Source organism: Polypterus senegalus, chromosome 13, assembly GCF_016835505.1.
Source record: "Polypterus senegalus isolate Bchr_013 chromosome 13, ASM1683550v1, whole genome shotgun sequence".
NCBI lineage: Eukaryota > Metazoa > Chordata > Cladistia > Polypteriformes > Polypteridae > Polypterus > Polypterus senegalus.
The window spans coordinates 76,888,373-76,903,335 of record NC_053166.1 but is presented as its reverse complement, the minus strand read 5'-3'; the positions used below and the strand labels follow the sequence as shown (position 1 = coordinate 76,903,335).

The 14,963-nt window shown below is 36.4% G+C and overlaps 1 protein-coding gene across 2 annotated transcripts in view; it reads right to left on the bottom strand.

Annotated features, from left to right (window-relative positions):
- Nucleotides 1-14,963, bottom strand: part of prickle3 (prickle homolog 3) — a 63,722-nt gene that overhangs the window by 9,669 nt on the left and 39,090 nt on the right. For both annotated transcript variants that reach the window (XM_039775382.1, XM_039775383.1), the window contains one exon: nt 9,064-9,247. In XM_039775382.1, coding sequence (XP_039631316.1) covers nt 9,064-9,247 — 184 coding nt within the window. The remainder of the gene's footprint in view (nt 1-9,063; nt 9,248-14,963) is intronic.

The window sequence follows — 14,963 nt, the reverse complement described above, 5'->3', positions numbered from 1 at the left end:
GAACCTCACTTTCTCCACAACTTCTGGCTTTTCTTCCTCCTTCTAATAAAGCTTTTGCCCACACCTCAGTTCCCGACTCCAAGCCTTCTAGTATAAACTGGTCTGTCAAGCCCCCAGCCAAGGAAAAGCCCAGCAATTACCTCTCGAGTCAGAAATGCCAATTGTATCCCCTCGGGCCTCCTCCTAGACTTCCGATTACTAAACCCCATTTGTTCCATCAGTCCTGAACTCCTGCACCTTTTTAAATTCTGGCCCACCTCGTGTGTATGCTGGGAGCCAAGCATACTGTACCAACACTCCACTTTGACACCTACTGGGATGGGGGAACTCTCATTAAACTACTTCTTGACCCCCACACTTTTTCACATAATTCTATGCCTGGTGAACTATTGCCACTCACAGTCTTTCACCTAATGTCCCTTGAGTATTTGTTTTTTTTTTGGGGGGGTTGGGGGGTTATGGGGTTCTTCCAGCCCAGGCTTATAATAATATATTTTGAAATTGGTGTGAACTATTATTTTAAGAGTTTAAACTTAAATTACCAAAATGAAATACCAACTGAATAAAAAAAGCCAACTACAATTTTGAATTCATGGATGGCAAATATGGAAATACTGATTTTGTGCAGTTTTCTATGCACTTTTGTCTCTAAAACTGTAAGCAAAGTGGCTTCCTGGCACTGTGAATGCACACAGGAAGGGCTATAATTTCTCTAGTAAACCATGTGACCCAACAATACAGTATGTTTATTAAACATATAAAAATGTTTATATCTAGAACATTCTAAAAAAGAAATGTTTAATTCCAATTGTCAGTAAATGTAAACATTGCAAAACTCATCTGTAATATGGCTACACACATCTTTGCAGATGCAATAAAAATAATATATACAATGGATTCCCAGCTGACTTGTAAACAAAAGCAAGTCAATTGAATAGGCTTTTATCTAAAAACACTATAAAAGATCATATTTTAATGTTTATAAAACTTATGAACTTCCACTCGCTGGCAGGAAGTCAGAGTCTTGAGGCTGCATATTTCATACACTCTTTTTTGGAGAGGGTTGCGTTTAAATTGAGAAGTCCATGTTTTGATTGCTACTCCAGCTTGCCCGGGCTCTCTATTGTAATGAATGGGTCACAAAATGGATACATGGAGCATTTCTTGATAAAGTTGGTTTGTTTTCTGTTAAGGTCAGCTTTGTCAGTGGATGAGAAACTTTGACAGATTGTATCAGTTTCTGGAGTATAACACCTTTGCTAAATATTACTTTTGGCATCAGTAGCAATAAGACAAATAACTTTTACTTAACCACATAGAATCCTTGTCACACTCTGCAGGATTATAAACCCACCTTGATTTAACCTGTTTCTTTACCCCAGACTTTCTCTATATTAATTCATTTTGTTAAGTATATACTGTTTGTGTCGAACTTGCTTATTAAAACTATTTTTTTTCTAAGGTGGGCGTATTTGGTTGTCATTGTTGAATTCCTGAAGATTTTCAATTAGAACAATAAATATTTTCCTATTTTATAAAATATAACCTATCACTTAGCTGGCCACCCTGCAGTATGTTTTGATTGATGCAAAAATTTACCAAAAAAACATGGCAAAAGCTATATTTCAAACCCCCCTATAGTAAAAATAGGTGTGTGTTTATGTATGCATGGATTTATTTGTCTGGTCTGTTGAGGTGGTTTATATTGAACACTTGAGTGACTGCCAAGTGCAGTCATTGGCAATGATGAGTTTTTGGTTATTTTATTTGGTTTTAGGTAGTGCTGGGCAGTATGACCAAAATACTATATTATGGTATTTTTCAAAATTATACCGGTTTCACGGTATTGGACGGTATTTTTTTTCCCCATGCATGGGTGGATGTTAACCACATTTCCACTGCAGTTACTGGCTAAGAATAACATATTCCACTGTCCTGAGAGTTGTACACTGTACAAAAAATCATTTTAATGTGCACATGAGTATTAATACAGGTTTGCATGGCCCCGTAAAGTGATAGTTTTCAAGGGGGTGGCACTAATGAAGAGAAGGAATCACATTGCATGTCAAAATATAGAACCTTTTTATTGAACAAAGTTTGCAAACAACTTAAACAAAAATTTTGACAACATATTTTCAACCATCCTAAGAGGCATTTAGACAGAAAATATCCAGAGGTGCTTGTCAAAAGTTGTATTGCACCGAAAAATGTCTTAGAAAAGGAATAAATAGTAAATATTTTTTGTAACCCAACTACACTTTGTTATTGTTAACAATCTCTGTCCACTGACATGTTAAAGTGACTTTTTAAAACAACTTTACCATCATTAAACTGCATAATACTTAAACTAATAAACAATAAAATAAATAATAGTACAACTTCCAGTAATAATACCAAGACTTCAAGCCCAGGTGCATTACACAGTATTCACCAAATACAAATAAAATAAAACCAGTGCAACTTGGTGATGACATCTTTACCAAGTGAACCATCATTAAGGCAAACTGCATTAATATGGACCTTGTTTCAACCTAAGCTATATACATTAATAATAAAACTGCAACTTGCATTTGTAATACTATTTGTGGTATAGCCCTACGGAAGCATATTAGGGCCACGGTGAAGAAAAAAAAATATGGAAACAGTGAAGAAAAAAAAAACAAACTATGTTGAGATGTAAGTCAACATTTCCACTTTATTCTCGTAGTTTATTTTGTCATTAAAAAAGAATGTCATAAACTAAACTTCATCCTAAAATCAATGCTTAATTTACTAGATTTTTTCAAACCCCGTCATAAGTTATGTAGCGCATTAAATGCTTTGTGTTAAGTGTTCCCCGACCCAATTGTTAATCGCTCTGCTGTTCTTAAAAACTGACTTCCTCTTGCACTAAGAGGCAGCGATCGCCGCACAGAATACATTCACTTCATGATATTCCTGCTCTCTGAAAATGTAGAATGCTAAGATAAATTTTCATGATAAAATGCATTAAAGCAGGTATTAAACATGCATGGTAATGAGGTGGTAGTGCTGCTCCTTCGCAGTAAGGGGTCCCCAGGTGTAAGTTCAGTGTAGAGAACTTTATGGCAGATGTGACGAGGTTCCAAAAAACTGGATGTATGAATGGGTATCGCACAGGTTTAACTTAAGTATTGTGTAAATATTGTGTTCGTGATCTGGTGGTCTGAGACACAAACACAGAATTCAATGGATGTTCTTCTGAGCAGGCTTTCTTTATTGCATGCGTGCTGTCTCTATCTGATGTACCAAACCCCCAGTAACTATCCTTCCTTTTTCTTTCTCCACATAACCAATCACCACACGATAAACGTCTTTGTAAGATTAAAACTAGTTATAAACTTAGACCACGGAGTGTTCAGAACTTAAAAAAAAATCTTCGTTATGCATGTTTAATTATACCACTCATTCAGGGTTGCATCCATCACAGCAAACACTGTGTGCAAGGCAGGAGCAAATCCTGAACAGGGTGCCAGCATATCGCAGGGTGAATATGAGCAATACATACACTAGCAGGGTCAATATGACATAACAAAACCAGGGCTGTGGAGTCGGTAGATAAATGCTCCGACTTCGACTCTGACTCCTCTGTATGTATATACTATGCTAATGTATTTTCTACATCCATTGAAGGAAAGGAAGGCAACATACATGTCATTTCACCAAAGAACTACTGGCTAGGAAGCCAACACTCTACTATAATGCCAGATTAAAGACAAACACAATTGATTGGCGGCCGCAGATTGCGGTGTCCACATGGACGGGCAGATCCAGCTTGCCGAAAATCTCGACCACTGCCCCCATCCAAAGTAATGTGATGCCTCTGTCTGCTGCAGTGGCTGTCTCCTCTGTCAGCCAGCCGGAAGTTTAGTGCATTGTGTCACTCACCGGCCAGCTGATCAGCAGAACGAGCCTCTGCTGGAGACAGGTAGGGAGATCTGTGTTCTCGGCTCCTTCGCCCCTTCACTAGCGCAGCGAAGGGGAGCCGACGGAGCTGAGAACACCAGATGATTTTTCAGGCGTTTGACGCGTGATGACTCGTTGAACGGCTGAAAAATCGGCAGTGCATCTGTAAATGTATGGGGTGGCTTTAGGCTAGGTTCACAGTTCCCTGTAACAGTGGAACACGACACAATGGAAAGCGGTGCCGCACCTTACCTGTACATTACATCCCATATAGTGACGCATACAGTCAATGAAAAGCATGCTTCATGGTTACTTGACATGTTAGTTTTGTGGTAACATTATGCACTGCATGCATTGGGCTTTATTCTTACAGCAGAGAAGTAGTTCATTATGACTGTTTGTGAATTGGGACATTTCAACTTACTTTTTTAATTCCCATTTAAATTTAGTAGGAGTCGGAGTCGGCAAAATGTTAACCCAAAATTGTCTCCGACTCCGACTCCACAGCCCTGAACAAAACCCCACATCCTACATGACTTTGAAAAAAGCTGAAGCACGCCGAGTAAACCCACCAGAAAAACATGCAAATTCAAGGTAGGGAACACCTGGGACCCCTTTGCTGCGAGGCAGCAGTGCAGCCTCCACGCTACCGTGCCCCCACATGATTAATACATGCTTTAATGCATTTCATCATTAAAATGATATCAAGTATTTATCTTAGCATTCTGAATGTTCAGGGAGCAGGAATGTCATGAAATTATTGTATTCTGTGTGCTGATCGCTGCCTGCGCCTCCTCTTAGTGCAAGAGGAAGTCAGTTTAAGAAGTACGTAGCGATTAACATGGCTCCGGGAACATTTAATACAAAGCATTTAATGTACTACATAACGTGTGACGGGGTTTAAGAAAATCTAGTAAATTAAATATTAATTTTAAGATGAAGTTTAGTTTACAATGTTCTACTTAATGACAAATTACGAGAATAAAGTTAACATGTCGACTTTAATCTCGACATAAACGGCGATAATAAAGTAATCTCGTCATAAATCTCGAGATTAAAGTGGAAATGTCGAGAATAAATTCAACTTGTCGTCATACTATTACACAGTACCCAGGTACATTACACAGTATTGAGAAAAAAAAAATAAAACAAGTACAACTTCGCTTACAGTATTATCCAGTAGTATAGAAACAGTATTCACACATTTGAACATAATGGTCCACATCTGACCTTTTAAAACCAAAGTATTTCCAGACAACAGACAAAGCTCCTTTTTTTGGCAAAAATTCTTCTGTGTCATCATGTTTAACTTTATTGTCTGCTACAGCTTCAGTTTCAGAATGTTCTCTGTCCATTTCAATACCTCCACTAATGCATGTTCTCTGGTGCAGCAGTGAAAAAGGTCCTCCCTTAAACAGTTTCCTGCTGTGCCACATTCCGAATGTTGTTCAGGCTATTTAAACTGGTGTTGCGATATAAAAAAAATCCATATCATAACAAAAATAAAAAACGTTTTTTAGTATGAACTGGTATACCACCCAGCACTAGTTTTAGAGGTGGGGAGCAAATCTATTTTTTAAAATATATGGGACAATTGTCCATACTGATTTTAAAACTTTTGTGAGAAAAAGCAAAAGAAAGATATTATCATATCAGTTTTTGATCCCTGGATTATTTCTGTAGTGTATGCTATGCATCTTCTTTTCAAGATCTGCCCCTAAGGCTCTGTCAGTATTAAGGCATTAAAATTATGAACTCACCTCCTCCTCAACTTTTACTTTTGTTTCATAACCTACCATTCAGTACTTATTGTACTTATTCTGAATCTAAACATGTGTCTACTGGGATATCCCTATTATAGTATGAATATCAGTGCAGGTATTGCTTGAACATGAATAACATCAAAGTAATGGATATTTGATCTTCCAAAGAAGAGAAGGGAATTTACGCTCTCTTTAAAAGTTTTTTTTTTTTTTTTTAACTCCCATAACACCCATTTCTTCGAGCTTCTGTAAGCTGCACTTTATTACAAAATCAAAGATTCCAAATCACATTGTGATCAACCTCGACTTCAGTAGCTGGTGGCAATATAGGCATTCAGTGCACTTTTGGTTCCATTTTTGAAGTCACCCGTGTCCCACAGGGTAAAACCTATCCGTTACCACAGCCACAGTGCTCTGATTAGCCTGGCTTTTGCACACAAAGCAGAAACCAAGTAAATACTGAATTTCATAGTTGACTGAGGGAACTTTCTGAAAGAAAAAAAAATACAAAATACAGGAAAATACAACAGACAAAAATCTGTCTGTTCATTGTTCTTGATGCTAGTGGAGTAGGAGCAATACAGGCACTGTGTAGAAGTATCTTTTCTGCTTTCAATATTAATATTGAAACTAAACGCCATTAGCATCAGAGGCACTGTAACTAACCCACTGGCTGGAATCAAACAGTACAAATAAGAGGACCATCTTGCTGATAGAGGGAGGTCAGCAGTGTAGACCCTAAAGGATCTGTGTTTGGATTGTTACCTTTTTTAATTGATACTAATTACATGCAATTTAATGCAGTTAGTAATCCTGTAAAATCATTTATGACACTAAAACTGGAGGGATAGCACATACTGAAAAACCAACAAAAACAATTGTATAAAATTGGGCAAATACTAGGAAAATATAGTATAATGTAATATAATGTAGTGTAAAGTGATACATAAAGGCAAAAGGAACATTACATATAAATACAAGATGGGTAAACATTATTTAAAAGTTTAAATTGATACCAACTACTTACAGGCTAAACAGTATACAGAAGAAATAAAAAAAAAGGCAAATAAGTTAGGTTATACCCTAAAAACAGTTAAATATAAATCAAGGAATAATCAGACCAATGTGCTAACGAGACCATATCTGTAGTATTGTGTACAGTTCTAACTGCCATGCTACAAGAAGACATAGCAGCACTTGAACCTGTGCAGAAGAAAGCAACCAAGTACACCCTAGGACTAAAGAGCATGTCCTACTTGACAGGCTAAAAGAATTAAATATTTGTAGCTTTGATTACAGAATTCAGTGCAGGAACTTTAAAACTTGGAAAATGATTTAAAAAATTAATCCAATGGAATTCTTCAAATTAAACAGTGAATCATGAAACAATTTACTAAGTATGGGAGTTGAAATGGAAACCTTGACAAATTCCAGTTATCTAAATGAGATGCTGGGACAATTTAGCTATTATCCAACCAAATGAACTGGAAGAACTAAATGGTCTGGTCTTGACTGTCAAACTTCTTATGTACTTCTTATACACAATTGTATATTTGTGTACCTAGCATATTTATAAGGAGACAGAACTATGTTAACATATACAGCAGGGAGAGAAAGAATTCTTTTCAGTACTGCACCAGCAGCAGGATCTGCACGCAGACTGATTAATGACTAACTTAGCAGAAGCAGCACCTGCCATCGCTATTAAGCAATACTGTCTTCAGTCCTCCATTTTTCTCTTCTACTTTTCATCTGTGGCCAAGACTATACTGTCATCTAACCGGTCCTAATGTTTCAGCACACAGAATCAAGATTCGAGGCCTGCGGACGTAATGACATGTAAAGCAAGATGTCACTTGCATAGATGTGCTCTGCTGCACACTACAGTAATCAAGGCAGAACCACACTAAGGAGTTCAGAATACAGTAGCACATTGTACACTTCTGTCATTGGTTTTTCATAAAGCAGCTGAAAACAGCAGCATACAGGCTTAATACTGTCTGCTTCTTTAAATAAATAAACAAACCATTTGCTGTTAAATGCCATGTACGCAATTTGCTATGTGAGACTGAAATAAATACTTAACACAGCAGGAAGTCCTATTTGATTTAATGTTATGTTGCAGTTTAAGCCGCGTGTCTGTTAATCATCTTGTTTTATATAAACATTTGGCACTTCTTGAATACCCAAACCTTTTTAAAAGAAATGGTGCCATAAATAGTTTTGATTTGACTCATAGTACATATGCGTTCAGTTAATATAGGTGTAGATATCTTAGTGAGCCCCACACCGGTCATCCTGTTGCTTCTGCTGGTAATTTCCTATTAAAGCCGGTTACTCAGTACATATGTATGTATATAGATTTTTATACTGCACGTTTTGTCAAACTTGCACCCATCAGATTTTACATCATACAAAACCCATTTTCTTGTAAACAATTATTTTTTGAGTTACATTTCATTATACACTAGCATTCCAGAAACAGGCACGTCAGCAGTATTCCAAACTACTTTACTACTGCGTCCCGTTTGCCAATCACACTTTACCTTATTTTAAAAAGAGACAACATAAACGATTCTTCAAATCCCGCCACATATAATGCTAGGACATCAAGTACAACTCTTAGCTACCCCTTTATGTTGTCTATAAAAACAATTGTCAAAAGCAAATAATTCCTTTGGAAACATAAAAATGCAACAATTGATTGGTTTAAAAACACTGGATGATGTTTGAATAATTTGGAATGGTGACGTCACCACATCATTCAGTTCCAAAGTTACTTAAACAATTGCAATTCCAATTTATCTTTTATGTTCAACAATAGCCAGTCCAATATTTCTTTGTTAGACATTTTTATGCATGCAGGGAGTGATCATTTCTAATTCACTGTATACCACAAGCCCACACACAGAAACACCTCACTACACTCCTCTAGCTTTCACCCCAGAAATCTTGATAGCTTTTCAGTTTCACATTTCTTTCAGCTTAGATCAATCTGTTCTAATTCAGTTTTCAGCCAATATATACAGTACATATACTGTATGTAGGTACACGCACTTGTTAGTGGTTTAATATACTACTTTTTTGTGTTTCCTACTTTATGGTTTGATACGGACATTGGTTTCCACAGATTTATCTAATTAAGGCACAGTGGAGCGCTAACCCTGCTAAATAACATTAGAAGTCTAAATATCACCGTGGATCATCACTAGCTCTGCTAAAAAGTGATTGTAGTATACTGTGTAAAAACAAACATACCCATTATTTGTGGTTAAGAACATATTAAAATTGTTCAGTGAATAGCCTAAGACTTTCACAGTTGCAAGACAGTCACTGGTATAGATATTTCTGCCTCGAAGTATCAGATAAAACTGACCTGTTCAGGTTTAAGGCCTGGGGGCACCCAGGCGTACTCCTCAGATGCACAGCCAGAGTCATCATCAGAGATGGAATGCCTCTGGAAATCAGAAACAAGTTTGTACATCATCTTTTCCAAATCTCCAGGCATTGCCCGAACTGCATGATCTTCCCTTGGACATTTACAATGCAGGCAGATTTTTCTGTAACAAAAAGAGGAGAGATTGGCTTACTGCTATGCAGGACAGAAAACATTGTATTTGTGTAGATAGTATTTTTTTTTCTTTTTCTCGTTTCTTATACTATTGTGCTTCTAAACGCAGTAATACAAAAACCATAAAGACAATGCCACTGCGTAAGCCCCAAAACACTGTACTAGTAGCACAAGGGTTCAAGGCAGGTCTGTTATGAATATTTCAGGACATGTCATTTAGAGAAATTAATCAACCTACTGGCCACATTTTATCATCATAAGATCTCAAATTATTATTAGTATAAAATGCATTTTATTAAATATATATAGGTTAGAGTTAAACATTATAGTAGAAAAGAAATATTGGATGTCAGGTCATCAAAATACAGTAGCAAAGGTACTTTTTATTTTTCAGTGTGGCAATAACCCTTACCAGCTTCTTTTCTACATATGTACTCAACTCCCTCTGAAATCACATATGCTTCATTTTTCATGGTGTATTTTTCTGTGGATACAGAATCTGTACAAACTTTACTAGGTGCACCTACCCTTCTAACACAATTGACTGCTCAGTCAGACATTACAGGTGATACATGAATTTGGTCACATTTTATAAACCCAGTACTGGATTCAAGAATATTATTAATTCCATCAACAGGAATCGGGCAGGATAAGGACAAGAAAATGAAAGTTTTCAGCTAGGATTTGATATGTCATCTAAAAATGCACAGCAGACATTATTATCTGTCTCTGTTACAGTAACCTTAATGAATTCTGGGTAGGAAAACAACATTCAATTGGTTCCACACTTCATTAAAAATGCACATGGTTTAGAGATAAACATTTGAAAGCACCTGCTCTCATGCCACAACTGATACTCACTGATAGAAATCAGTGATGTTCTGGGAATTCGGAGCAGGACATTATAAATACACAAAGCTGAAGGGCTCCAAAATACTGCAGTGGGTCACTGAAAAAACACTGAAATCACTGTGTTTCATTTAGTACTATAAAAGAAGATTTACCTCAGTCTTGTATAACTTTTTTAAATAAAATAATTTACTATCAGTCTAGACAAACCCACAATGAGTTGACAGATAGGAAGGAAGAACAGTGTATGATATAAGCAGAACTATGGTATGTATTTAACCCTGACATTTTGCCCTTCGTCCTCTTCAGGGAATCTGTATCTTTAGCAAATGAGACACCATTCTCACAAACTACGACTCTTGAAGGTAAACACACACGCATGCGCGCGCGCGCACACACACACACGCACACACACACAAAGAGTAGAGGATTTCACAACAGAATCTACAAAGTGGGATATGCAACAGAAGGACAGAATCAGGTGAAGGTGACAATTATTACATAGGACACTAATGTTCAGGGTGCAGAGCTAACATGCAGCTGAAAATGGAGGAACAAAAGGTGCAAAACACACATAAAAAAATAGCCTATGTAAGCTAAGGGGTAGTGATAAGGATAAGGATGTAATACGCTGATCAGTGGCCTGTGTTTACCCACCATCAATGTAAAGCTTAAAGTCCTACCAGCATAATCTGGCCATCTATGTGCATGCAGACCACTACTATCGCCCTGATCTCCACCAGGAGTTTAAGCTCTGAATGACTAATGTAAAAGCAGCTTTGTTTTAATCCCAGACCATTTCTCCAAGTGCAACAATGCAGTGGATTTACAAAGCAGCTGTACTTCTGCTCGGGACACCCAGTACACCCCTTTATATTATACATATACACATACAGTATATATATATATATATATATATATATATACATACACACATACACTGTATATATATATGAATGAGAGAGAGATATGACCATATATCAAAATATCTGAATACACTAGAACCCTCTTTGTGTCTTGCTTCCTTGTATTAGTGGTGCCACAATTAGCACAGTGGGACTCATAGTGGGCCTCCCAAATGACATTCTCTAACCTACATTTCATCAGTTTATTTATTCATGTATTTCACTTTATTGTTTTACCTTATTTGCTTAATTTAATTTGAAACTACTCTAAATGAGATGCTAAATATATTGCAGAATTCTTTAGAGTAACTAAAATAACTGGCACAAATTTTTTGCCCTAGTGAATAGTTTTGGATGTAAATCAAATGGTTGCCATTTCAGTGCCAGGTTACAAATTACAAATCTTGAAATGTAAAAGGTGGTAACAAAAACTAAACAAGAGTTAAAAATAGCATAAAAAAAGCTTGGAAACAAAATGGATAATGGTGGGAAGGCTCGGCAGTTTCTTTTTTTTTTTTTTAAACTAATTACTTCTCCAATAGTGTTGATCAATGAATTTCACCAAAGCGTTATTCACAACAAATTTGCTGCATTCGCCCCTGTTATTCAAAGTATTTACTGATAATTTGGCTGGTTCAGGAGAACACATATATACAGTATATATTTTTTTTAATATCACCACCCAATAACGCTTTGAGAGGTCAGTGCGCCATCCTCCGGAGCTGTAACAGCCAACATATACGCCTCCTGGGTATATAATGCTGATCTTTTGCATTACATACTCTGTGGGATGAGTTATCTGTGCTTGTAGCCAAATGTGCATAATAAAAGCCACGTGGTGTGGCGAGAGTGAAATAAAAATCATGAAGGACCCTAACACTTCTCCACCCAACAAAGGAGACTCTATGAAATAATAATAACAAAAGATTTATTACTATTTACAAGACGTTTCTGTCTTTTTGATGCGATAAAAAGTGCAAAGCATCAGCATAGACAGTTGTAGAGAGCCTTCAGTGCGACTTAGAACAAGCCAGAGGTTTCAACCATGACATGCCACTTTGATTTTCTGCCTTTAAAAGACCAACATATTTTGTCTCACTTTTTTCTACGACTTCAGCATTTACACTTTGTGTTGATGACATAGGATTGTAGTCTCTGACTGGTTCTTTCTTCTTTGCTATTGCTGCCATACAACTCAGGACATCTTTTTGGGCACAATAATAAAGCATATACAGCATTAATAATAAGTTATCTCTGCTTGTGAAGTTGTAATGTATTATAATAAACAGTTATGATTTTAAAATGCTAATTGTGTCAATTGCAAGTGTCCAAAGTGCTTGGCTAGACCACTACCACTTTTTTAGTTGCAGCTGACGTCTTTGAATTGTCAGCCGTCAACAGGGTTTGTGAGCCACTGTGAAGATGGTTTTAAACGGGCCCGACATTATCAAATACTAGACAGTAAAACCATCTGACTGAGAAATGTTAAAAGCCATTAAGCAAATACATGTTGGTACCAGAACCAAGATGCTAAAACCATAATGCTAGGAGTCATTAATCAGCAAGTTTGTTCAAGGTTATTCACCAATATGCAAGTCAATTTTTGAGTGCCACGTCAGTATAAGGAAGTGCATGCCCTATGCATGCATAATAACTAGAAATATGCAGAAAAAAATATACTTTGAAGGAACCCAACACCCCCCCAAACAAAGGTGACTCTATGAAATAATAATAATGAAAGGTTTATTTATATTTACAACATGTTTCTATCTTTTTGATAGAAGAAAAAGTGCAAAGCATCAGCACAGACAGTTTAGAGAGCCTTTAACGCGGCTTCAAAAAACAGAACGAGGCAGCAGTTTCAATCGTGACATGACACTTTGAATTTTCTGCCTTTAAAAGACCTATATATGTTTTCTGATTTTTGACTATGATTTTGACATTTCTGTTTTGTTTTGATGAAATCTATGATCATGCATCGCTGCCTGCGTACCTTCTTTGATATCATGGAGGCCTGGTGGTGCATGTGCAAACTCAGGTCACCTTTTTGGCCACGATAATTGGACCAGTATAGCTGGCAGACGTTTTCCTGGCCCTCAGGGACACTTTAAAGGTGACTGCACCATTACAACACAATCAAATCTAGTTCAGTTAGTCCTTCCCTATTGACTTTAATGAAGTTCGCCAATTTTGGTGAATACTGCGAATATTTCTATGATTTTGGGGAACTCGTGGCAATGTTCGCTCATCACTATTCTTCAATGTAAAGCTCTTGTGTAGCACCAAGTATTGCACTTCTACCATACAAAAGTCACCTCTTGTTTTCTAAATATAGTATTGTTCAACTGAGCTCTTTCAAGCATATTTAATACTTAAATATTACCAAGGAAAATCTCCTGTACACACAGTAGACTACTGAAGTTGAACAAAATGATTCTGTAATAATGATATCCTTGTCCTTACAGCAATACTCACCTTACTGAAACCCTTAAATCACATCTGCAACAATGATGCATATTCTTCTTAAACACAACAGCAAAAGTAGTAACACAAACATGTTAACTCACTAGAATTAAGTATGTATAACAAATTGGACATCATGTCAGTCTTGGTCAATAATGAAAACAAAATGTATTCATATCCACTCCAAATTTTCAATTTGCTAGACCTATATAATGGCACATTAATTATAAGCCAAAGAAGCAAGACTTCTCATTAAACACCGTGCTGTTTGCTGGTATAATGCCAGCTGTGCAGTCATTTTTCGCTGTGAACACCAGGGAAACAAAATAGCATTATGTAACACTCATTCGGCAAATGTTTTGTGTAGCAGAAATAAGATTAAAAATCATAATGCAACAAATTGAATTAATCTGAAAGAGCACCCCTTGAACACATATACTGCACCTATTGTAAACCTAAACGGGGAAAAACACTGTTGTCTGTACCATGGCCAGCTGTTCCTTTTTCCGTGAATGGTCATTTGAGAAAGATCAAACATTCAGTCAAAACACAGAGGTGACATTTTGCTTGACTCCTCGTCAAAGCACCCAGAAATCAGATTGCAATTCATGTATAAAGAAAATGTAGAAAAACTAAAAGGGAAAAACAAAGCACCAGAATTGAAAGATATGACAAGAAAGATCCGTTATTTAAATCAACCCATAATTATCATTCTGGTAAATCTCTAGCAGTATATTCTTTAAATATTAAAAAAAGTAATATCCATTCACTCACCTACTGTGTATATCATAATTAGCTTATTCAAGCATAGACATCGTATTATGAGCCAGGCTGAAACAGAATTCACTGAGCTGTAAAAAATGACACTTACCAGACCACAATGTGGCTCCAACATTCATTTAGCCATTTTAATTTAACCAGTAAGGCTAAAATACATAAATTAAGTCAATAAAAAAGTACAACACTGGTATGCCAACTATATTCTACTCTAAACACATTATTAAAAAATATTAGCAATCATTATTCCCTCCATAAACACCTTTATTTCACCTCTAGCCTATGTTTAAAAAGGTTCTTTATTTCTGTTCTGAAGCTAGAAAACAGACTGTCAGACTTTTCACTTGACATTTTGTACTTTAAAGTGTCAACACAATTCTCGTAATACATATCTAAATGATTATGCTGGAAACTTCTGATTATGGACAAGCGTATTGTTCAATTAGATGCAAGTAAAGCATTCAACACAGCTTAACACTAACTTCTTTCTTACCATCTACAACACCAAGTAGGTCTTTTATTTTATACTCAATGAGGAATATGCTAGAATAGACAGTATGAACAGCTCAAATGCAAGTTTATTTGGAGCTCATAACTGATTAATAATAGCTTCATACTGTGAAAGTTATTTCGAAAAGTGTGGAAATTTATAGCAATTTAATGGTCAACATTCCTCTACAAGTCAATAATATATTGTGAGACCACTGATCA